At 40.9% G+C, this 25,865-nt stretch overlaps 1 protein-coding gene across 1 annotated transcript in view; it reads right to left on the reverse strand.

The window, feature by feature from the left end:
* The window catches only part of SVIL (supervillin), a 104,484-nt gene extending 80,417 nt beyond the window's left edge, over nt 1–24,067 (reverse strand). The window contains exons 1-6 of the mRNA XM_025930074.2: nt 23,689–24,067; nt 21,971–22,028; nt 16,471–16,562; nt 7,722–7,779; nt 7,455–7,606; nt 4,237–4,876 (exon numbers count right to left, since the gene is read on the reverse strand). Of these exons, the coding sequence (XP_025785859.2) occupies nt 4,237–4,876; nt 7,455–7,606; nt 7,722–7,779; nt 16,471–16,562; nt 21,971–22,028; nt 23,689–23,749 (1,061 nt within the window). The 5' untranslated portion in view covers nt 23,750–24,067. The remainder of the gene's footprint in view (nt 1–4,236; nt 4,877–7,454; nt 7,607–7,721; nt 7,780–16,470; nt 16,563–21,970; nt 22,029–23,688) is intronic.
* Between the last annotated feature and the right edge of the window lie 1,798 nt (nt 24,068–25,865).

The raw sequence follows: 25,865 nt of genomic DNA on the forward strand, positions 1-25,865 counted from the left end.
CGGGCTCTGTGCTGACTTCTCGGAGCCTGGAGCCTGTTTCATATTCTGTGTCTCCCTCTCTCTCTGCCCCTCCCCCATTCATGCTCTCTCTGTCTCAAAAATAAAAAACGTTAAAAAAATTTAAAAAAAAAAAAAAAAAAAAAAGAGGTGTCTTATGCTCTATTCTGTTAATATACATATTGTCCATCTGTTTCAGAATGAAGTATGTACCTGAACTCCCGGGCAGTTAATGGGATTTCTGAGCTAAAGACTTTGTGACAAATGTACATATTTTCTTCATCGTATAAATGTTCAAATGAACATTAAATAATTCTAATCAGTTAAAATTTACTGCTCAGCTAAATATTGCCCTTAAGACTGTTATTGAGCTTAGAATGCTCTTAATGGTACAAGAAGTAATGATTGTTCTATGTGTATATGTGTTAGCGTATATGGGTACATATGAAAGCCATGCATGTGATGTCTGGCTCACAGTTGAATTTTTAGCAAGTCTCTGATGGTATATTTATGAGTGATGTATTCCATATTTAAGTAATGAAGAAAAACCAGCCTCTTCTAGTGACCACAAAATAAAACGATGCAATGGGAAGGAGTTAATTCAGAAATTAACAGCCCAAATACTTGGCAGAGCTGGGTGATGACAGCATATAGTACAGCAGTGAGAAAAATATTCCATCTCAGTGCTAGCACACATCCACAAATACATGTGGTATAAAATAACTTCATTATCTACAGTTTTTTTGATCACTCCTTAATCTCCTTAAACCTTTCTGTTGCATATTTCCATATCAGATGACATTTCATTTATGGTTAAGTCACCAAGATTTCTTTGGTTATTGTCATAATTCACAAAGTGGTTTTTATCGTTCTTCCTCCCAAATGGAAATCAGACGACAATGGCTCTCTGACACCCAAATTTCCTGGCTCTAGAAAAAGAGCATCTAAGCAGAATATTAATCCATTTAAATCCATCTTTACAAGATGAATTACTGCACTCATTACAAAATAAATCCTTTTTTAACATACAGTGTTATATCAGTTTCAAGTATATAATATAGTGACTCATCAATTACAAACATTACTCAGCGCTCATCATGATATGTGCACTCTTTAATCCTCATCACCTGTTTCACCCAACCCCTCACTCCCCTCCCCAACCATCTGTTTGTTCTCTACAGTGAAGAGTCTGTTTCTTGGTTTCTCTCTCTCTCTTTTTTCCTTTGCTCATTTGTTTTGTTTCTTAAATCCCCCATGAGTCAAATCATATGGTGTTTGTTTTTCTCTGACTTATTTCACTTGGCATTATACTCTCCAGCTCTATTCATGCTGTTGCAAATGGTAAGATTTCATTCTTTCTTACGGTTGAATGGTATTCCACTATATATGTATCACATCTTCTTTACCCATTCATCTGTCTATGGACACTTGGGCTGCTTTCATAATCTGGCTATTGTAAATAATGCTGCTATAAACATAGGAGTGCATGTATCCCTTTGAGTTAGTGTTTTCACCTTTTTGGGTTAAATACCCAATAGTGCAATTACTGGATCATAACTTTTTGAGGAACCTCCAAACTGTTTATTTTATCATATATCTTAATTTACTTTTTAATTGCATACTTGTCACACATTATGTTCCATCCTTTTTAATGCAAATAAATCTCAGTATTTTCCTAATATATATGAAATGATTTGTTTCTCTGCCTATAAATCATAGAATTGTACGCCTTGAATGGCTGCAAAAAAATAAAGCATGTGCCTTTTTTTAATTAAAAAAATACATAAATAAAGCAGTACCTTTTTTTTTAATTAAAAAACACATAAATAAAGCACGTGCCTCCTCAAGAATTCCTTTACGATTTAATTCTTTTAATCCTCTCTTTGTGAAAGTCCAGTGTTGAGAGACTGAGACTAGGCTTATGGAAACTTACAAGTAATGGTTCTCCAAATAATTGAGAAAGAAACACCTCTTAAGATTTTACATTATAGGGGTGCCTGGGTGGCTCAGTCCATTAAGCATCCGACTTTAGCTCAGGTCATGATCTCACGGTTCACGAGTTCCAGCCCCGCATCTGGCTGTGCTGATAGCTCTGAGCCTGGCGACTGCTGCCGATTCTGTGTCTCACTCTCTCTCTGCCCCCCTTCCTTGCTCGCACTCTGTCTCTCTCTCTTTCTCCCTCGCTGTCTCAAAAATAAACACTTAAAAAAATTTTAAAAAAATATTTCACGTTATGGACATTTTTTAATATTAAGATTTTAACTCACTCAAAACTATTAAGTATCCTATCTTTTTACCTGGAGCACTTAACCAAGTTTTTGTTATTATTACAGCTGATTCAAGAACTCACGGAGGGGGCGCCTGGGTGGCGCAGTCGGTTAAGCGTCCGACTTCAGCCAGGTCACAATCTCGCGGTCCGTGAGTTCAAGCCCTGCGTCAGGCTCTGGGCTGATGGCTGGGAGCCTGGAGCCTGTTTCCGATTCTGTGTCTCCCTCTCTCTCTGCCCCTCCCCCGTTCATGCTCTGTCTCTCTCTGTCCCAAAAATAAATAAACGTTGAAAAAAAAAAATTAAAAAAAAAAAAAAAGAACTCACGGAGGATCTATTATATGTGATGTAGATGACTAACCCGGATGCCGTGTTAACAACCTAAAGTTTTCATAATATCAACAATTAGGCTCCTACCTTTTTAAAACTCGTGTAATTGTAAATCTCTAATTTCCTTTTTAAGTTAGACTGTTAGGTTTCTTTGTCCTGCTCATGAAGCACATGAAGAGTTTGCTCTGATAGAGACTAAGGCAAGAACACTTTTTCTACTATGAAATGCAGGCTTCCCAAACAACAGACTTTCATTTCAAAGTAAGAGACGACAGGTCACAGTCCCAAACTTCAAAAAGTCCAAAGGCCGAACAAAGGCCCTCAGAACCTCGTATCTGGATTTAGGTATTTAACTCTCTAAGAAGCTAACATCTCTAAATATTCTGGTGTGGATGATCAAGTGAGGAGGAACAAGTCTGGCTCAATAAACTCCCATGAGTAAAACAAACTGTTTTAGATGTACGATTGCCACTAAAGAGGACCACATTCACTCCTCTGTCCCAGTGTGAAATAAATAGGAGTATTTCCCGATACATTTTCTTTCTTCTTGTCCAGAATAAAGTTGCTTGATCCTCACAAATCCTCAATTCACCTGGGAAGCTAATGCTTATTTGGACTGAAAAACATTCAGGAGTCGACCCAGACAATTACCCCAAACTTTAAAGTAGGATGTTTAAGTAAATTGCATTTTAAATATGGTCAAAACGTGTATTGAATTTAAATATCTAAATTGCATTTAAATTTAAACATCTAAATTTATTTTAAAATTTGAAAATTTAAATATTTAAATTTAGAGATTTAAATTTTATTTAAACATTTAAACCTCTCATTTTAAATTTTTTTTAAATATTTAAATCTCAAATTTTAAATTTAGACTCCAAAATTTAAATTTAATCTAAATTTAGAAATTTTATCTAAATTTAGAAATTTAAATTACATCTAAATTTAGAAATTTAAATTACATTTATAACTAGAAATTTAAATTACATTTACATTTATAAATAGAAATTTAAATTACATTTACATTTAGAAACACATATTTTCTTCTGGCATTTGAGTTTCTGGTCTTATACCTTTTCTGATTTTCCCAAATGGGAGCTACTCTCTTGTACACATTACAAATTACACCTAACGCCTGGTCTTTGAAATGAGGTGCTTTTCCACAGAGCTTCCTTCTTAGCTCGCAGATGTAATTGCATAGCTATACGTCCCAGTTATATTCAGTATATATTGCAGTCACACTTCATACCCTAAACTGAGGCCCGTCCACTGTTAGTGGTGGTCCTTCTGCTTTGTGATCTTAAATGACAGCGACACAATCACCAAGGAGTCTTGGGTATAATTATAGAAAAATGAAGAAACAGACGATTATTAAAGGCATGTAAGAAACAGTAAAAAGAAGGGTCCTGAAGCGAGGCTCCCATGAAAGGGTCCCCAAGACACCTGTTGAGCTGATCATTTTTAAAAAGAAGTTGAAGCTTCCTGCTTTGACAGAACCTGTTTTGATACTGTGGAAACAAAAACTCTTATGTCACCTTATTTCTGCCACCAGCTGAACCCTCCACAGAATGCCAAGAATACCCAGACAAAGGGGGGTGCAAAGCAAAGATGTTAAGGCGGCTGAGCGCGCGCTGAACGCTTACCTGGCTCGCGCCTCCGCGGGGAGTGGAGGGTCACCGGCAGAGTGGCTCGGGGAGGCGGGTGGCACAGCGTGCATTTGCTTTGGGGACCTTGGCACGTCACTGAAGGCGGTGCAGTCTCGCCCGGAGAACTGGAAGGATGAGGAACCGTCAACCGTGGGGGCCAGGTCGCGGGCCTGCGCGGGGGCGCTGGGCTCCTGCCCCCGTCTTTGGTTTTCCACGTTGAGCAGCACCTCGGTGTCGGAAAGACCGTCACTCCCGTGGAGGGCATAGTCCCTGGACTCGGCCACGCAGGGCCTGGAGTACAGGGAGCTCGAATCTTTGCCCGGCTCGGCCTGCCTGTCGCCTTTCCCTCCCCTTCTGTCGGCAGCATCAGCGTCCTTGCGGGACTTGGTGTATCGAGACAGCGGTTCCGAGTCGGCTTCGGAATCCAGCGCTAGCCCGTACTTCTCGGCCAGCTGCCGCCTCCTCTCCGCTTTGTACCGCGCGATTCTCTCCGCTTTGGACTCAAGAGCCGGGGCGTCCATGAGAGCCGAACCACAGGAGGCGTCAGCATGGACGCCCGGCGTTTCTGGGTAGAGTTTGGAGCGGGTCTGCTTTTCCACCGAGGAGTCCGAAGTGTCTTCCTCTTCATTGGACCGGCCTGCAAGGGGACCACACGGGGAACACGGACAGAGTTCAAGCACAGGCGCGCACCGGCTGCACGCTGTTCAGTACACAGCACACGCCTGAGCGCCAGCGCGGCGCAGGGCCCGCGTCTCACACAGGTGTATCTAGCCACGGTGACGACCCGGGCTGCCGAACAGGTGCGGGGTCTGCAGTGAAACACCTGAAGGCCAGAGCCGTCCTGGCGGGGTAAGCCGCCCGCCCGCACCAAGGCTCGGCCCCTCGCTCCAGCCTGCTGCCTCTTACTTATTTACCTTCCTGTTTTCGAGGTTAGCATTTTATGGGTGAGGCCAGAGCCCTCTAGAAAAGATACTTGATCTGCTGTAACTTAACAAATGACAGACTGTGGTTTCACAGGATCTGACAGTAACCAGAACAATAGTGGGCACTATCAATATGTACCAGGTTCTTGGGGTGTGTGTGTGTGTGTGTGTGTGTGTAACACTAGTGGATTTTTCCAACTGTTGCACACATACAGAAAATGTCTAGCATGTTAACATGAAAACATAAGGTAAAACCCTAAATCACCAATAATCACTAATATGTAATTATGATAAATTGATAATTTGCCAAATATTTCTATGTATTCCTTCTTGTCTTTTAGAAAATCGACTTCTTCTTTCCTTCTATATAAAACAATTTATGTTTTATATACCATTAATGTTTGGTCTGAAACATTTTCCTGTATTTGGAAATCTTATTTTGGAGACATCACTCTTTAAGGCTTTGTAATATTCCGTCTAATAGGCATTCCATAACTAAGATAACCCTTCTCATATTCCTGGGCATTTACGTTGTTTCTAAGTTTTAATCAGTCTGATTTTCTGACTACTATCACAACAGACAAGATTCATAAACGTATACCTGCATTATCAAAAAAGTATATCATTTTAAGATACTTGCTAGACTGTCAAATTAATTTTATAAAGTTTGCATCAATTTGCACTTGAATCTGCCATATATGTTCTCTTATAAACATTGAGTGTTAATTACAAAATGTCATTTGATTACTAGAAAAAGAGAATATGTGCATTTTCCAATTATTTATTAGCCATTTGTTTTTTCTCCTCTGGAATATCTGATCAAGCTTACTGCTCTATATTTTACTGATTCCTACTGTCCTTTTTTATTGGTTTGTGTGCACTTTTATAGGACCATGAACCTTAATCTTATTCATGAATATTTCAAACTTGTTTAATTTTTTAGATTTTCTTTGGAGTACAGATGTGAATTGTTATGTAGTCAAGTCAATTGGCCTGGTCATGTGTGATTTCCACAGCTATTTCTGTGTTTTGAAAGTCCTTTTTCATTCAGTTTGAATTAAATATTCACCTATGTTTTCATGTTTTTAAATTACTTTCTTAAAATTAATCATATGACTAATTGGCACTTATTTTTGTGTTTTATAGAAGTGAGAAGAGGGCTATGTCCCCTCTCCCACTGCACAATAACCTATTTTCCCAGTACCATTTTATTAAGTAAGTCTTCCATTTCTCACAAATATGTGAAGCTTAAATTATCATGGTAATACACAGACTCACATTTTATATACACTATCGTTCATTTCTGGCCATAAATTTTGGTACTCTGTCTAGTCTTGATTCTTCATGGAATTTTCAAAAATCGTAATTGTCTAGTTTTCTGGCCATAGAAGCTCAGGAACTCTAGACAAGTGAAATGATCACATCATGAAGTGAGAGCAACAGCCCCTCTGAGGAAGAAACTAAGAAACAATGGCTATAAGCAGCAGCAGGGGCATAGAGCTACAGAGCCAGGGATGGGGTGGGACGAACAGCCCCATGTGGGTCATCCTCTTCCAAGGCCACGTTGAATATCCAATGTTCAAACATTGACAGTGATCAAAAAAAAAAAAAAAAAAAAAAAAAGGTAGGTTATGTTTGAAATACTGCTTAACAGGAAATAAATATGCAATTACATGTATTATAATAATTTAAATAGAATTACATGTATTACGTTTAAATAGAATTTAAAATTTACATGTATTACATGTATTAAAATTACATGTATTACAATAATTTAAATAGAATTTTTGTTGCATAAACACATAGACTAAGAGCCCTACCCACTCAAGGTCCAGGTTTACTTTTAATGCTACCTGCCATGAGCAGCCGGGCCCTGTGCTGGGGACCTGGGGATTCTGTAAAAATGTGTCTCATTCAGTCCTCCAACAAACTCTTACTGAGGATCTCTGGCAACAGGTCTGGTGCCAGGGCACTGAGGACACCGAGAGGGAAACACAGTTCCTGCCCTTTACGGGTCCCAGGCAAGGGGGGAAATGGCATCATCAATTACCCAACAGTGTGCCAAGGGGAATCATTTCTTACTGCTGCGACACCAGAGGACCACATCTATGAGGCAGGACAGAGCTGACATATGTGGCTGAAGCTTTTTACAAGCGCGTGTATTTAATCAGTACATCTACGCAATTCGTCTTTGCAGAGTATCTCACTTTCCAATAGCACTAGATAAAAAAGGCTCTGTGGAACATCTCGGGCAGCCTGCTTGATCACAGGCCACCAGGCGGGCATGCTCACCGGTGTGGGGGCTGGCCGGGTCTGTGGCTCGCATGTATCTGGGCGTGTCTTCCTCCAGCAGGCGATGGGTCACTAACCCTGTGCAGCTCTGCAAGAGGATGGGCTGGGTGTCCGTTTCAATTCCTTCTAGGCGCCTGGCGATTCTTTCTTTTCTGTGCAAGACAACAAAAAGGGCCTAGTGAGCCACGGAAATCAATTCTAAGGGAAAAGGGAATACTGTTTCCCCAAGCTTTTCGACTTTCTAATTAGGTACAAGAAATATCTTACCTTTTCATTTCTAAAAGTTCTTTCCTCTTTGGTTCAAAGATTTTTCTTAATTCTGCAACTAAAATAAAATGAAGAAGAATGAAGATAGTCCAGTACTCAGTGGTCATGCATTCATTTCACTCCTTTGGGAAACCTACATTTATTGAACTAATGTTTCTGTTCTTGGCTTCTATGTAGCATTGATATGCAAAATTGACACAGTTCCTGTCCTCCTGGTGATTGTCTTCTAGTGCCGAAGAGCAGACACCAAATGGGATGCACCTACATGCACTTCACAGGCTGCGCTAAGGCGTAAAACCATGAGCAAGGAATGGATTAATAGGAACAAGTTCTGTTCCATCCAGGAGAGTCTGAGGAAGCCTGAACATTAAGATCTCTTCAGCAAGCAGAATCTATCTGTTTTTAACTGTTAGTAGGTTCAATACTAATGGCATTTCATTATGGAAAACTTCGAAAGTCTGCAAAAGTAGAGACAAGGACAAGAACCTCGACATGCCCATCAGCAAGCTCCAGCCACGTGTCTCACACTATTTGGTCCCATCACACAACCTGGAGAGCTCTGTGACTACTGGATTGCGTTCCCAGTGGTACCTAATGCAGCCGACAAGCCATTTACTGTAGTTTAGGTTAAGCCGGTTCCTAAGCTTCCCCTCACCGGCTTTCGCTGGAAGGAAACGCTAACAATGGTTTTCCTGCTATAATTTGGGTAGATGATGGATAAGGTAATTACCCCAATTCTCTTGGAGACACTGGATGAGCAGACAAATGTTTTGCTGAGGTGAGGAGGGTCCCGTGTGATACTGACTATAAGGATATCACCGAGATGCCAAATCATTGTTTCTTTGGAGAAATGGACACATTTGGTGGAGAATAAAGGTCTCTCTTCTCGCTTCCTCCTCAATCCCATGAATTCATGAAGGCTCATCTGAGTGGTTCCTACTGAGGACCCAGGAACACCACAGAGTCGCTGATAGCCCTGGCGGCCCATAGAATTTTGAAAGACTGGGTCAAAGAAGAAACTCAAAGGAGGCACACCGGACTGCTTAAGTATTTTCTAATTTTTTCTTTTCCCTTTTTTTTTTTTTTAAAGTAAATGCTACGCCCAGCGTGGGGCTTGAACTCACCACCCTGAGATCAAGAGTCGCCTGAGCCAGCCAGGTGCCCCTGAATATTGGAATTTAACTTTCAGCTACTTCAATTTCCATTTTATTTTTTTAAAGTGGTCATTTTTAGGGGCGCCTGGGTGGCGCAGTCGGTTAAGCGTCCGACTTCAGCCAGGTCACGATCTCGCGGTCCGGGAGTTCGAGCCCCACGTCAGGCTCTGGGCTGATGGCTCAGAGCCTGGAGCCTGTTTCCGATTCTATGTCTCCCTCTCTCTCTGCCCCTCCCCCGTTCATGCTCTGTCTCTCTCTGTCCCAAAAATAAATAAACGTTGAAAAAAAAATTAAAAAAAAATAAATAAATAAAGTGGTCATTTTTAGTAATGAGTCAGAAACCACACACACACCCACACCCCTTTTATATTGCCGTTTGTCTCCAGAGACACAAGCCTAGTTTTTATTTATTTATTTTTACATGATAACCACCTTAAAATTTTAGTCAGATTGACTTTTGTTGAGATAGTTGGCTTCATCAAAGTCTCTCCCTCAGGTGGTTTTCCCAGGAAACAGAGTGGCTGGAGTCAGGGGTATACTTTCTCTGCATAGTTAATTATGTTCTTATTTGGAAGACAAGGGTATAATGATAATGGTGCATCCCGCCATGCAGCCTTTTGAGAAAGCTTGACTAATAACAGCTTCCCACTTAACCAATTAGCTCCAGTGAGATTATGGTGAGGAAACTTTAACGACCGGTAGTGCAGATTTTGAAACTGTTTTCAAGGATGATATAAACCAAAGAGTATCAATTAATTATTTAAGCCCCAAGAAGAGAAAGGGGTCATGTTTTTTCATATGATTGCTCAAGAAGCTATTGAAACCAAATTCCAAGTGCTCTGAAAAGTAGGTTTCAAACTCAATGCATCACACTCGTAATTGAGAAACAGGGTATAATAGGGTCTTGCACAGCCTAACGCCATTTAACTTTCCTCCACCCGAAGCATTTCAGCTAGGTATGCTATAGTCTAAATGTTTATGTGTTCCCCACCCCGCCACCAAATTCATATGTTGAAATCTTAATCCTCACAGTGATAGTATTAGGAGGTGGGACCTTTGGGAGATGATTGTTTGCCTTCACGAGTAGGATTAGTGCCCTTCTAAAAGAGGTCCCACAGAACTTCCTCACCGCTTCCCACGTGAGACCCAAAGAGCAGCTGGCGGTCTGCAAGTCACGAGGGGGGTCTCACCAGAACCCAGCCACACCGGATCCCTGATCTAGGGATTCCAGCCTTCAGAACTACGAGCAATACATTTCTGCTCTCTTAGAAGCCACCCCAGTCTATGGTATTTTGTTATACCAGCCCAAATGGACCAAGACAAGGATACAAATATCAATTTAACATACAGAGTGTCCTATAACTTCTATTGGAAAAAGTTATGATCTACTTTGTAATCCCAATTTGAGACTGTGAAAATCACTTTTATTGCATTAAATTTTTAGTTTTTAAATTTTTCTATAGAAATTAATGTAACTAAAGATATTTTTTAAGAAAGATCCTCTTCCCCCCAAAAAAGATCCCAGCAGTACAGAGAGACAGATAAGTAACAAATTGCTTCCTGTCATTTTTTTATTTCACATATTCTAGAAGGAACTGGACTATGCCAGTGCCCCACCCCCAACAGAACTATACTCTTCCTACTGCCATTCCCTACCCGTCTCAATATTCTATAAAGACTACGAGAAGGGAACAGGCTGATGGTCACAACAGTCATTCATCACGGAAACTGAACCCTACCAAGTCTGGGGCAGTGGGAGAAAGGAGGATGGTAAACCAAGTTCATGGTGATCTCTGTCCTTTTCTGGACAAAACAGGCCAGGCAACCCACTAATGAACACTGTCATTTGTATGTCTTAGGATAGCATATAGCAGACATTCAGGTGCACCTCATCAGGTTGACAGATTCACCGACTGGCTCTAAAACAGAGCACAGATCACCATGGGGGTGCGAACGGCCTTTTGAGTGAAAATTTTCCTCATTGTGAGCCTTGTACTGCAGGGTGTTAAGTGTCCATGGCTTCCCTAACAAACGCCTAATCATCACCAGTTGCTGTGACACAAAAATGCTCCCATTTGTTTCTAAAGTCCCCCCTTGCGCCCCGGGGAAGTTACTGTCCTTGGACAGTAGCCCGTCCCCTGGATGCCCAGGTTCTAGGTTATCCCACTAACAGACACCACTAGCTAGCTCCTCTCTCCAATCACATCTAGATTCAAACTCAAACCACATCTAGATTCGAAGTCAAAACTGTTTCTGGGGCGCCTGGGTGGCTCAGTCGGTTAAGCGTCCGACTTTGGCTCAGGTCATGATCTCATGGTCCGTGAGTTCGAGCCCCATGTCGGGCTCTGGGCTGACAGCTCAGAGCCTGGAGCCCGTTTCGGATTCCATGTCTCCCTCTCTCTCTGCCCCTCCCCTGTTCATGCTCTGTCTCTCTCTGTCTCAAAAATAAATAAACGTTAAAAAAAAACCAAAAACTGTTTCAAGCTTATAACGTACAGTCCTCTTTGATTATTTACCGAGGACTGAAATGAAGTCATAAATCAAACCATACTTTATATGTACCAGCAAGTTAGGGGCATTGGCTGGTTCGGTCAGTAAAGCATCTGACTCCTGATGTCAGGGTGGTGAGTTCAGGCCCCATGTCGGGTGTAGAGATTACTTTAAAAATAATTAAGCAAATGTATCAGCAAGCTTATTCATTCTTAGTGGAAATCCATAGTGAATCTTTTAGAAAAAAATCCCTTACGCAAACAAATTACTGCTCAGTCTATTCTTTCTAACAAATGTATTTTTCAGTTACCAAGATTTGCTTCCTTTCTATAGATGTGAAATTACAGGGGAAAGAAATGATGTGGAAGACAAAAGAACAGAGAAGCTTCCTTTCCCAAGACTATAATTTACAAGTAAAATTAGTAAAACAAACATGAAGTATAATTACCCTAGTATATCTAGCCCATGGGAAAACACTTCAGTTGTATAAAAGAGAATGAGGTTTTATTTGAATTGCTGATGTGTGCGTACTTTTTCTGACCCTTTCCAGGAAAACCAAAACCAAAACCAAAAAACAAACCTCTTTTGGGCTCTTGCAGTGTTCTTTAGGCCCTCCACTTGAATTTTTGGTCAGGTTTATTATAAAATATTGAACAAAAGCTAATACTAAGAAATCATGGAAGGCACCCCAGCTATGGAAATCTATGTTGCCTCTGTGTTGTTTCATGCATAAAGACCGCCACATAAATCACTATCACAGGCATCTTCTGATTGATAATCTTGAATACAGTTTATTATTGCTTATGATCTACCAAAAGCTTTCTTTCCTTTACAATTTTTATATAATTTTAGAGTTAATAGAAAAATCAAGACATGCTTCACAACATGTTAATACCTCAATACATTTGGTTTACGTTTATCCTTTTCCATACACGTATTTATGTGTGTGATGTGTATATATGCATGCATGCAAGTACACATATTTACATGTCAACTTTTCTGAACCATTTAAGAATAAGTTGCAGCATGATGTCCCTTTATCTGATTTGAAAGGACACATGCGGCCCAATGTTTACAGCAGCACTATCAATAATTTCTAAATTATGGAAAGGGCCCAAATGTCCATCAACTGACAAATGGATAAAGAAAATGTGGTGTGTGTGTGTGTGTGTGTGTGTGTGTGTGTGTGTGTGTGTGTGAGAGAGAGAGAGAGAGAGAGAGAGAGACATGATGGAATATAATTCGGCAATCAAAAAGAATGAAATCTTTCCATTTGCAACAACATGGATGGAACTAGAGTGTATTATGCTAAGAGAAATCAGTCAGAGAAAGACAAATATCATATGATTTCACTCATGTGGAATTTAAGAAACACAACACATAAACATAGGGGAAGGGAAGGAAAAAGAAGATAAAAAGAGACAGGGAGGCAAACCATAAGAGACTCTTACGACAGAGAACAAACTGAGGGCTGCTGGAGGGGAGGTGGGGGGGGGAGATGGGCTAAATGGGTGATGAGCATTAAGGAGGGCAGTTGTTGGGAGAAGCACTGGATGTTATATGTAAGTGATGAATCACTAAATTATCTCCTGAAACCATTATTATACTATATGTTAACCAACTTGTATATAAATAAACAAACAAATAAATAGCAAAAAAATAAAAAAGGAAAAAAAAAAAGAGAATAAGTTGGCAGCATGATATCCCTTTCCCTCTAAACTCTTCAACGTATATTTCCTAAAAAATAGGAAATAAGAATGTTTTTAAAAATTGGATTAAGCAGCCATAATTCAGTTGATTATATGCTGTGGCAGAATATGCACAATTCAGAAATGGTTCAGGTAACAGTAGTACTAGTCATCATCTAATACACAATACATAATAGGCACTGTTGATCTAACTTCTGTTGTGATAAATGTTCTACTTTGCCTTCAAATACATTAATTAAAACTTTAACATACACTAAATTATGCCTCATTATACCTGCTATTTTAGTCTTCTGCCCTTGTCTGAGTAATTCTGAATGGTACTTCTGTGGCAATATGGATTCTGTGAGTCTATTTCTTTGGTTCTTTTTGATGGGAATGGGAGGGTCATTTTCCAAGTAAGGTAATTTAAGGGCAATTGACATCAGGGCTATAATACTTTTTTTTAAAAGGTTTGTTTGTTTGTTTGTTTGTTTTTGAGAGAGAGAGCGAGCGAGCGTAAGTTGGGGAGGGGCAGAGAGAGAGGGAGAGAGAGACTCCCAAGCAGCATGGATCCTGATGCAGGGTTTGATCCCGCAAACTGTGAGATCATAACCTGAGCCAAAATCAAGAGTTAATGCTTAACCGACTGAGCCACCCAGGCGCCCCAAGAGCTATAATAATTTATATTTTATTTAACTGCCTAATATGCTTTATAATAATATGTAATGCCAATACTCAGGATGATTTGGTCTGCTGGGTAGTTTTCTTGAGGCATACAGTTTCTTTAATTAGCCCTGAGAAGCAGGCTTTCTGGTAAAGTTATCGTCGAGTCCAGTCGTCTAAACCCAAGTACAGTAGAATCTTCCGAAGAAATATAAGTGGCAGGGGACTGCCAAGAGCTCTCCCAGCCTGCATTTGACAGGCTAAGAGCACAGACCAGACCCAGAATGTCCTGAATACTGATCTGACTTCCCAGAGGAGTAACGCACTTCAACTTTTACACTTGGAAGGCAGCCACTAATATAAAGACAAGCAGCTTAGAAAATAAGTCATTACAACACTAGAGGAATAAGGGAGAGGGGTGATGGCTCCGAAGTGTGGGACTTCTTTTTGGATAATGACAACTTTCCGAAACTGACGGCGGCCCTGGATGCACAACTCTGTGGATATGCTGAAAGCCACTGAGCTGAGTGCTGTAAATGGATGAACTGTATGCTATACGAATTATAGCTCACTAAAGCTATTAAAGAAGTAATGTATTTGGTTCATTTCACAATTCCTAAGTGGAAAATCTATTTCCATATTATAAACTTTGCATAGGTAAAGGTTTTTAGTCATCGGATAACTTGTGTGTGATACACAGTTAAAGGAAGCCCCTTAGAGAAAAGCCAATGATCATTTTAATGCTCATTTGCACAAAAGCAAGAATTCCTCACTAAATGAATGGAAAGAAACTGCTGGAAATGTGTAAACAGACATAAAGCTCTATGCCATTAAAACAGTTGGAATCAATTCCTATTTTTACCATTATATTGCCAGGAGCTGCCATTAAGAGATGTGTTAACATGGAGGAGTGAGATTACCAGTAATACGTGGGTCTTTCCAAACATGCCTGCCCGAATTCATAAAGTGCACAATGTGAGACAAGACGATTGGGGAATTTACATGGAATTCAGGGGAGGAGGGGCTCTGACACTTTTAAAGCACATTTTGAAGATCTTGTGAATTTGGAAACATAAATCTGATTAATGCATGGCATTATCTTCATTTTGTGAAGAGTTACATTTTTATAACCAATTATGATACATTTTCTGGTGAAACTGGTTAATCAACTTATGTGTTTTTAAATTTTGGCACATACGGAGTTATAAGCTGTTGAGCCTGAAGGGACCTCGCATCTCATCTATTGCTTCTAATTTTTCTGATCCCCATATTGCATGTACTACCGTTCATCAAGGAAAGGACCTGGGCTAGGCCAGGAGGACGAGTAAAGCAGCTTTTACTACAGAATTTTGTCTAATCAGTCCAATCTTCGAAGCTACTGCTAAAATCAAATTTAGCAGTACTTTGTTTGGCTCATCTTCATAGATTTTAAGTCTGACTCAGATTAGCTTGAGTTTCTTTCTCTTTTACAGAGTCTAAAAAATCAGAAGGACCTTTCCATTTCATGCCATCCAGGCAGGAACCCACAGCATGTGTCCTTCCCATGGAAGCACGTGACCTTCCTTGAACAGCTACTGGGAGCAGAAGAGATGATAATACAGGCCATTTCATTTCTAGGTCCCATGAACTATCAGAATTGTCTCTCTCGTATGAAATCTCACCTACTTCCCTGTAATTCAATACATTATTCTTGTTTTTGGCCTCTGGGGCAATGTGGAGTAAGCCTGTCTTCCTCTCGACAGTTTTGTAAGTACTTGGAAATTACAAAACGTCCCTGTTTGAAGTTTCTCCACAAGGCCAAATCCCTGGGGACCTGCAAATATCCGACCTCATCAGACTTTGTCTAGCCGTATCATCCATTCAATTCCTCAGGATATACGCCCATTTAGCAGTGGGCCTTTTAAACTAGATTTAGTTTCTATTAAAAGAATATTGTTTCTGGTCTAATTTCTTTTAGGTTTGATCTTATGTTTGTTTTTGTTTTCTTTCAGAGGACCAAAAAAAAAAAAAAATCGGATATCGGATCTTCCACTAAATCTGTTTCTTCCATAGTAAGGTTTACCCAGCTCATTTGGGATGGAGATAGTTTGTGAGCCGGTACCACGCTGTGCCAGTGTTACAGTCGGGGGAAACAAAGATCTGGTAACATTTATGTCATTTCTCGGGCGAAACAAGGGGTGGTTGGCTGGTGACAGCTGCACATATTTTAGTGCACATGCATCTCTACCAATGAAAATACGAATTCACCGAACTGGCGAGTACCTACTTGGAGAAGGAAGCGTGTGTGGAACAGTCTGCACTGGTAGGCCAGTGTGCTGCCCAGCAGGGAGCTCTAACATACTCAGTGGAAATGCAGCAACACTGGCAGACGCCCAGAGGTGGAGGAAATGGAGCGAGCGGATGGAAAAGAAAAGGGCTTACGAGCAAAACCCACCGTCCCTGGAGAAGGTGACAGGTAGGAGAGATGAAGAAAGTTGACTCTGTGCCGGTTGCCTCTCTCACCCTCCCCACCCCCCAGCCTCCAGGGAAAACCCAAGAATGCCTAAAAGTAAGAGAAGGGACATGTAGAGAGGTGTAGATTCAACACGCAGGAAGAGAGCTACCTTAGTTGAGGCTAATTGTTGAAATAGACAGAAAGGGACACGTACCAGAGTATACACCGGAGATCAGTGAAGCAGTCCCCCTCCAAGGAAATCAGGCAACACAAGACCTACAGGCTCAGGACACCGGTCAACCATTTACAGAAAGTCTCACCTTTGGGAAGTGCAGTTAAAAGCTTAGCATTGATTCCTCCTTTGTAGTTAGTGCGCTGTTCTTTGTCTTCAAGCAAGAATTCTTTCTGAAAGCTAGAAATTAAATTATTCCATTAGTCATGTTTAAAGTCAATTTGAATCAAGATACACGATATTAAGTAAAAAAAAATGCTAAACGAAAATGAGCTGTTATACATAGTTAAATAGGTGGATGTAGACGACACATAAAAAGTTTTATTTTGGGGAGTTAAGTGGGAGCTGTTTTCATTTATTTACAGTCATTTATAGTTATAGCTATTTATAGGACTTTTTTCGTGCCACTGAAGAATTACGTCAGCAGGGGCAGGTGACATAGTGTCAGGGGGGCAAAAACATGGCTGAGCTGCCAGCCAGATGCCTTGGTTGGGACTGATAACCTCTTCTAGAGCCACTCACCAACAGCTGTGTAAGTTTGGATTAGTCACTCACCCTTCCTGTGTTCTAATCTCCTCCTCAGAAAATCAGCAACTTGTCTAGGTTATGTGCATGCTTTCCTCCAGTGTTGAAATTATATAACAAATGCCTTCAAAGTACCAAGAAATCAAAGCATGGTGGACAGGTCTGCAAGGCTCATGAAAAGAGCCTTGGAATAAAGGAGGAAATGAAAGTGAAGAAGAACTGAGCACTTACTGTGTACTCTTCTTCTATAACTAGGCATACTCCAAGCATAATCTTAATTATTTTCGCAAGACCCTGTGAGGCCTGAACTACTCAGTGCTGTGCTAATAAATGTTTAAAAACTTGCTCCTTAGTCTTGTTCTCCCACCCCCTTCCCCTAAGCATATGCTTTGCAGTCTTTGCTGATAGTATAAATACCCCGACTAAGGCTGATTTTCAAGCTTCCCACAGGACTCACTGGACTCACAGTTAAAAGAGAGGCATAAACTCGCTCTCAGGGGGAGGTGCAAGTCGGCTCCAGCACACCAACTGGAACAATTATCATCCTCGGTTTGCAGACTAGGAAACTGTTAAATGATCTGCCCAAGGACGAGATACAAAGCCAGCTCCCACTCTAACACTAGGCCCCCAGGCTGCTGCATGCCAACCCCATGGGCTTCCATGGGAGTGGACCTGGGGTTGGGCCAGACAGACCGAGCTGCCACTGTGCAGCAAGAAAACCCAGCGTAGAAGCAGGAAAACCAATATTCTCCTGTGATACGATCACCTCCAGAGAGGTGAACAACAGCCTTGGAAAGGCTGAAGGTCAGGGCAAAGCTGACCTTCCCTATGGGCTGTCCTCCATTTGTGTTTCCGCACGTAGGGGTGCACGTCCATAGAGGTCCAAGAGGTGACTGAGGAAAGTGCTGTGTATCTCTGTAAGTGGGGCACATGAATGCTCTATATCCTGCACATAAATTACATTTCAAGGAGCTGCTGCGCATTCCAAAATACGTAACACCATCCATCTTCTAGAACCAAGCTCATCTAAAATCTTAGTTATTGCTGACAAATGTGGTAGGGCTTATATTCATAAATATGACTGCCATGTATCCATATTATTTAATACAAAAGTCTTGAGAATAAGTAGTCTTTATAAACCACACTCCAGATGGCTTGAAGATTCTAGAATACCCACGTAGGTCAGAAAAGTGGAATTGGCACTGACTTCTCAACAGTAAATCCTAAGGCAGTGATCATTCTTTCTGGCATTTCATTCAGATGTATGACTTAGTATAAACCTACAAAATTAAGTAACTGTAGAAATGTACCCCACTTAAGGAATGGCATGCTATTGTAATTGATTATTTAACTATTTAAATATCTTGATAAAGTTCTGTACTTTCTTTGCAAAACTAACATCTTAGGGAAAAAATTCCATATAAAAAAATGGTGCAATCCTGAAATATTCAGCTTCTTAGGCCACTGACCTTGGGGCACAAATATTATCTCATATTTTCAAAAGTAGACATGTGCATAGTCCCCCTCCCCCATTTTGTGCTTATCAAAAAACCGCTAATAAAGACTAATAAACTGCTCTCTAGTTAAACATTTTTCTGAACTTTCACGGTGGGGTTTCCAAGTCTTCCCCTGCCCCTCCCCCGGCACTTACTTTCTTGAAACAAAGCTGAACTGGTGTTTGTACCAATGATAAGTACAGCCTTTCCATGGCTGCTCAGAAACCAGTGGAAAACGCAAGCGCTGCTGGGAACTGCTCTCGTGGCTCCTCACCTGTTCTGTCTACCTGAGTTCTCTCCTCTCCCTCCTGCTCTGGGACTCAGGTTAAGGTCATTTCCTCAAGGAAGAACCCCCTGATCCAGTGCCCGTCCCACCGGGTACCGAATCTATATTACGCACTTCAGTTGTTTTCTCTCAAGGTAGCCTGGTTTCTTATTTGGAGAACATATTATAAGTGTCTTATTTCAAATTATTGATTTATAAAAGTGGTTTTTTTAAATCAATAAATATCTGTTGAATGAATGGCGACAATAAAATACTTCGAATGTATTCTACACTCACTCTGAAATATTTTACATACACACCCTATACACTTTTAATGTGATATGGGCAAAGAGCATTGCAAACACTGAGAATAATGAGAAGGGCACATATTTAATAATATCAGTTATAAACTTCCTCCCTCCCCCACTTTCCTTCTTTCACACTTATTTATGTTTTTACTTACTTACTTATCTATTTATCTATCTATTTATTTATTTTAAGGAGGCTCCACGCCCAGCGTGGGGCTTGAACTCATGACTCTGAGATGAAGGGCCACATGCTCTCTACAGATGGAGACAGCCAGTCACCTCTCCTTTCTTCACCTTTAGAATAACATATGATAGAAAGAATAAGGCAAATGGGGTTGAAAAGTGGAGCTCTGACTCAAGAATGCTAGAAAAGCTATGACTGAGTCAGGACCCCTTAAACCAATATGAAACCAGGCTTTGAAAAAGTCACATCTTTTCCCTGGACTTTCGAGACCCAAGGCACTAGCCAGCAGTGAGAATGCAGGCAAGACACATTAGTAAAGAACTCTGGAACATTCGTGAATGAGCAACGTCTTCTGATCATCTAATGGCTGATAAAAACACAAATACCCCAGGGAGCCCTAACATAAATCTCCTCTTCACCTTTTTGAGTCAGAGGCACCAGAGCGGTGGGACTGGCGGAGCCCAAGCCCAACTCACATGATGGGTACCTCGAATGCACTGAGCTCTGGATGCTGCACCGTGCTCTCACCATCCCCAGGACAAGGGGACTCTACCCGACAGCCTCTGTAGGCACGGGTGGTTGCCACAGCTCTATCACAAGTATGATTCTGTATTTCAGTATGATACCAGCTCTCCATATATAACTAAAGCAAATGCTACGGTCTTAATGTTTGAATTCCATTTTTAAAGTTTCTACTATCAAGAAAGAAGCACCTTTTAGATTTGTTATTGGTCTGCATCTCCTCTGAAACAGTGCTCTTTTCGGTACTAAATTTTCCATACTCTGCCTCCTTCCCTCTGCTTCGATAACCTAAGAAGAGATTGCTACCCACGTCCACAATTTTTTATAATGTCCCATTAACCTACTTAAATGCCAGCAGTAGAAACCAGAGGAAATTGTATTAAAGTGAGAACAGGATAGTCTGCAGTTACTACTGCACAAAATGGGGCTATACCACGACAGTGATTATTCAGCACCGGCGCTGGGAAAGGCTCTCTACAATCTGTTCACCTTTCTCCTAAAGTTTACAAGATCATCAAAGTCCACTACCTCATATTTGTACCTGTGGTGTCTGGTCAGCTAGACTGCTTTGGAGGAGGCGAATTCTTGTATCTCTAATCCTATTTTACACTTAGGATCCATAGCAAGGAGGCCATAATTTCAATAGGTACATATGAGATCATACCCACCATATTTGAAACGTCTGACTATTTCATTCTGCTATCCTTACAAAGCAATGCTTTCCTCCTCTTCCTTTTTCTTAGTCACTTGTTAGCTCTGTTACAGCTAAACCAACCTGCCCGGGGACACACTGGGGACTAAGCTACTATGGTCTGAACGTCTGTATTCCCCCAAATTCGTATGTTGAAATGCAAACCCCCAAAAGCGATAACACCAGAAGGTGGGGACTTTGGAAGGGGATTAGGCCATCAGATGGAGCCTTCATGAATGAGAATGGTGTCCTTATAAAAAGAGACACAGAGACAACTACACTTCAATGAAAATAGAACTAAACAACCCCCCCCCCCAATGGCGCCGAGAGACCCTAGCCATCTCCCTAGCTCATTCCACCCAGTGAGGATACAAGAAGTTGGCTGTCTGCAGATGGAAAGAGGGCCCTCCCCCAATCATGCTGGCGCCCTGATCTCAGACTTCCAGCCTCCAGAATTGTGAGCAATAAATTTCTGTTGTTTCTAAGCCAGCTGGTCTATGGTATTTTGTTGTAGTAGCTGGAACTAAGATATAAGGCTTAGATTCTATCGGACAAAGATAAGAAATAGGGGAGATTCTGTCAAGCGCTAGAAAAGTTAAGATTTCCTGAGTCAAATAAGACAGACAGCCTTACTGATGACAGCCAACTCTAGTTGACTTGATACTAAGATGTGGATCAAATCCATCAAGGCTTTCTTTTTCTCATCTAGTGTGTCCAAAAGATGCCTGCTGCCATTTTCAAATGCAGAGCCCCGCTCAGCCTGATGAGGACAGTGATTAGAGAGCTGTTTATTCAAAACCATTGAAATGCAAACCCTTTAGAGTAAAGAGGCAATGCCATGCAGGATACATTAGGAAGAAGTGCATCTGAGTGGAAGGCTGGGGAGATCAGGGTTGGGTCCTTCTACCATAATGAAATGTACATTGGGGTCTATGCCTGTATGTCTTGGGGATAATAACTTTGTGTCTCCACCTCAACATCTATTAGGGACAGTGATCTGCTAAGAAGCATCTGAGATACAGCTATCTTGTTTGGCACAAACTTTGATTTTTACAAAGCTTATATGAATGATTCTATATCACAGAGTTTTAGCACATTAGGTAAATCAAATTAGTACCCTTAATATCTTGTAGGAAACCGAAGAGCAGAAAGGTTAAGAGACATCAGGACCTCACCGGACAGATGGAGGGATGGGTGGGGGAGGGGGGAGGGAGGGAGGGAAGAGAGGCACAAGGCTAAATCTTTTCTTTAAAAATCAAAAGCTCTCTTACTTAATGGGCAGATTGCAAAAGGACATCCCACGCTTAGAGGCAGGTATGAAAAAAAAAAAAAGAAAAGATAGTAGCCCTCTACAAGTTCAAAATTATATCTGCTCTGCAAATAGTTCCCATAAACAGCATTAATAAATACCAAAAGAATCTTTTCTGGCTGAATCTACAATTAGGTCAGCTTGTTTCATATACTTTAATAAATCAAACTCTGGGGAGAAAACATATTGCCAAACATTCAAACTCATGAATTAGGAATTTAGGAGAATAATTCTAAAAGCTACCACAAATCTCTAAATCCTAAGAGTCTTGAGCAAAGACCACTTTACCTTGGAACTTTTCTTTGACTTGGTAATCCAAGGAAGCTTAAGTTTTTCTGGTTGAAATCTAAGGAGAAAGAAATAAGGAAACAATGAAATAACTACATAATAAGTTAAAAAAACAATCTCCAGTGGGGAAAAAAATTCTCCAAAGTCCCATTGAACGTATAACAAGAAAAAAGGAAACCATTAACCAGACAAGAAATATGAATACAAAAATGACACCTTCTAAGAATCAAATTCCACAACACAGGCAAGGTTTTTTTCCTTCTCCTGAAATGTGGTCAACATAACTCTGTGGGTGAAAAAAACAAAAACAAACAAAAATCTGACATAGTTCAATCCTATCATGTAAATTTGTTATAGCTACGAGAATAATTCAAAGCAAATAAATACTGAATGGCATAGTTACATACTCCAGGAAAAAAAGGAGGAAAAAAATTAAACAATTTTGGTCAAGGTAACACTGAAACTCATCACTGCCTGATGTATTTGAGACACCTTTAAAGACTGTGTGCATTTAAGGGGTTGTTGAAGAGCAGAGGAAATGCTTCAGCAGGTTTTATTGCCTTCCTTAAAATCTAAACAATGACAACACATCAAATCAACTACTTTCTTTATTTTTGAAGGCAAGATATGTATCGTGTAAAGACAGGTGGTAACAAAGCCATGCAGAAAAAAACACACATCCGGGTGAACCAGTGAATCAAAACCAGGCACAGACAAATTTATACCGGTCTAATGGCAAGTAATCTGTTTCACAGCTTTTGGCATAGTAACCCTTTGTCCACCAAGGAAACCACAAGCAGACCACTTACAGAGACTTCTAAGGAAGTGCCTTTTACTGTTTAATATTTGGGGGCCAGAAGAAAAGGAGGTACGAAAATATATCAGATGCTGACATGCCCTTATCCATCAAAACACATCCGGGATCCCGGAATTTGGAAACTGTGACCCACTAGAGATATACAATAAAATGCAAGGTATAATGCCAATTAAACATCTAGGCTTTTTCCTGATTATACACATACCTGGCTATGTGTGAGAACGCGGTTCAAAAAACTATCAAGTGACATAGAATAAAATTTCTGACTCTGAGGCCTGTTCGACTCACTTCCTAATGGTATGTCTGTGCTGGGAAAGACTTAGCTACAGAATGCCTAAAGTTCACATGTGCCACTCAAAATAACTTCAGCATTTCACTTTTCTTCAATCAGTGATCAGAATCTGTGATGCCACCCCAGTAGTTAAACGGAAAGCATGCATTTTCCTCCACACTCTAAAGGAAGCCACTACGAAACAAAGCATTTTGTTCCCAACAGTGTTCACATGAAGAGTCTATAAAAAGACAAACACCACTGTCTACTGGAAATGATTTAGTATATGTAGCATTCAGTTTAGAAAAAGATTTTAGCTAAATCACAGCACGTCCAGAACGTGATCCCAAGTTTGGACATTTTAAGTGAATTTGCAATTTTTCCTGCATAGAGGCTACAGTGGTTTAGCAGTCTCTGTAACTTACACTAGGGGAAAAAAACAAACCAACCCACGTTTTTCAGCATAAGATAAGCTAATGCATACACCCCGTTAGATATTTAAAGCGTCCTTTGAGGAAACTGTGTAACTAACTGGACATGGGAAAATATATGGTAAAACGGAAGCTGCAAAGGCTTTCATCAGAGTATACAACAAACCCATGCGTGCAATTCCTATTTCTCTTGCCTTACCTTGTCTCTCAGAGAACTGGAAAACTCCCAGATAGCTGGCAATCTCTGGGCTTCTGAACATGGTTGCACATAGAAAGTTTAGTCACAGAGCCTGCTCTCCAGCTTAATTCTCAACCAGCCACGGCCTTCAGCCCGTCTAAGCAAAACTGGGTTGAGATTCTTCACAGCACAGGGCTACAGCAATCAGGCACTCGTGTCCTTGAAAAGTATAGTCAACGCAAGTAGGAGGCTGCAGGCTGGAACAGCTCAAACCCCGTAATCAGATTACAAGCAGAAATCAGGCCTGTGGATGCTCAAACAGGCTGGACTCCGCTGATGGGCCATTCTTGATGTTTCCACTTCAAAGCGGGGGCCGAATCACAACTTATGCTTCAGCTAAATAGACAATACTGCCACCTAACCATCACCGGGGGAGTCAAAAACAACTCCTCCTCTCCCTAAAAATAAACAAAAAGGAACTATACAGAGGCTCTTGAGGTACTGGGAAAAGGGGAAGCCGCCTAACAATTCCCAGGCTGCTTGGAGTCCGGCTTTGGCTAAGTTAAATGAAATATTTCACCTAACAGGGAGCCAAAACCCCATCGTTAAGAGTCCAGATTTATGAACAACACATGAGCGAAATTGCAGGAAGAGAAGAGGCAGATATTACTGGAGGTTCAGAAATTTTAATTTGAGACAGAAGCTCTTAAGCATTACCTCGTGGACTGCCCCCTTGTTATTTCATCGTTACTTTTGAAAGGGAATTAATTTTTAAAAAGCAGCTTTACTACAAAACTGAGGGGAAGGGACAGAGATTTCCCACATCGTCCCCCGCCTCTACATCATGCATGGCGTCCGCCATGAGCGACAGCACTCACCAGAGGGGTACATTTTTACCAAGGATGAACCCGCTTTGATTGATCATCATTACCCACAGTCCGTGGTTTACCTTAAAGTTCACAACATTCTATGGGTTTGGACAAATGTGTAATGACATCTCGCATCGGAATATCACACAGAGGATTTTCACTACCCTGAAAATCTTCAGTGCTCTGCCTTATTCACCTCCCTCCTCCTCTCCCGGCAACTACGGATCTTTTTCCATCTCCCTAGTGTTGCCTTTCCTAGAATGTCAGATAGTTGGAGTCAAACAGTATGGAGCCTTTTCAGGTTGGCTTCTTTCACTTGGTAATATGCATCGAAGGATCCTTCGTGTCTTTTCAAGGCTCGAGAGCTGATACCTCTTCGGTGAGGAATAATATTCCATTGTCTGGATGCACCAGTTTGGTTACCCATTCACCCACGGAATGGACGCTTCCCAGTTTGGGCAACTATGAACAAAGCTGCTATAAACATCCAGGTGCAGGTTTTTGTGTAGACAGACATTTTCAATTCCACTGGGTAAATAAATACCAAGGAGCGTGATGGCTGCATCGTATAGTAAGAGTAAGTTTAGTTTTGTAAGAAAGCGCCAAATGGTCTTGGAAAGTAACTGTACCATTTTGCGTTCCCACCACCAACGGATGAAAGTTGTTGTTGCTTCAAACTCTTGCCAGCACTTGGTGGTGTCTGTGTTTGGGATTTTTGCCATGCTAACAGGCACATAGTGGTATCGTATTGTTTAACTTGCATTTCCCTGAGGCCACATGACGTGGAGCATCTTTTCATTTACTTATTTGCCATCTGCGTATCTTCTTTGGTGAGGTGCCTGCTGAGATATTTTACTCGGTTGTTTGTTTTCTCATTGTTGCGTTTTAAGAATCCTTTGTATATCTTGGATAACAGCCCTCTATCAGATGTGTCTTTTGCAAATATTTTTTCTAGTCTGCGGCCTTTCTAATACTCTTGAAATTGTCTCTTGTAGGGGTTTTATAATTTTAGCAAAATCCAGCTTATCCATTCTTTCCTTCATGGGTCATGCCTTTGGTGTTGGATCTAAAAAGGCATCGCCACTCCCAGGGTCATCTGGGTGTTCTCCTATGTTATCATCTAGCTGTTTTATAGTTTTGTGCTTTACATTTAGGTCTATGATCCATTTTGAACTAGTTTTTGTGAAGGGTGTAAGCGCTGTATCTAGATTATTATTATTATTTTTTTTCCCATGGGGCCATCTAGTTGTTCTGGCAGCCTTGGTGGCAGAGACTGTCTTTGCTCCCTTGAGTTGCCTGTGAGTCTCTACTCCCATGAGTCCCAATTCC

Source organism: Puma concolor, chromosome B4 (assembly GCF_028749965.1).
Source record: "Puma concolor isolate L17-30 chromosome B4, mPumCon1.1.hap2, whole genome shotgun sequence".
In the NCBI taxonomy this organism is placed as follows: domain Eukaryota; kingdom Metazoa; phylum Chordata; class Mammalia; order Carnivora; family Felidae; genus Puma; species Puma concolor.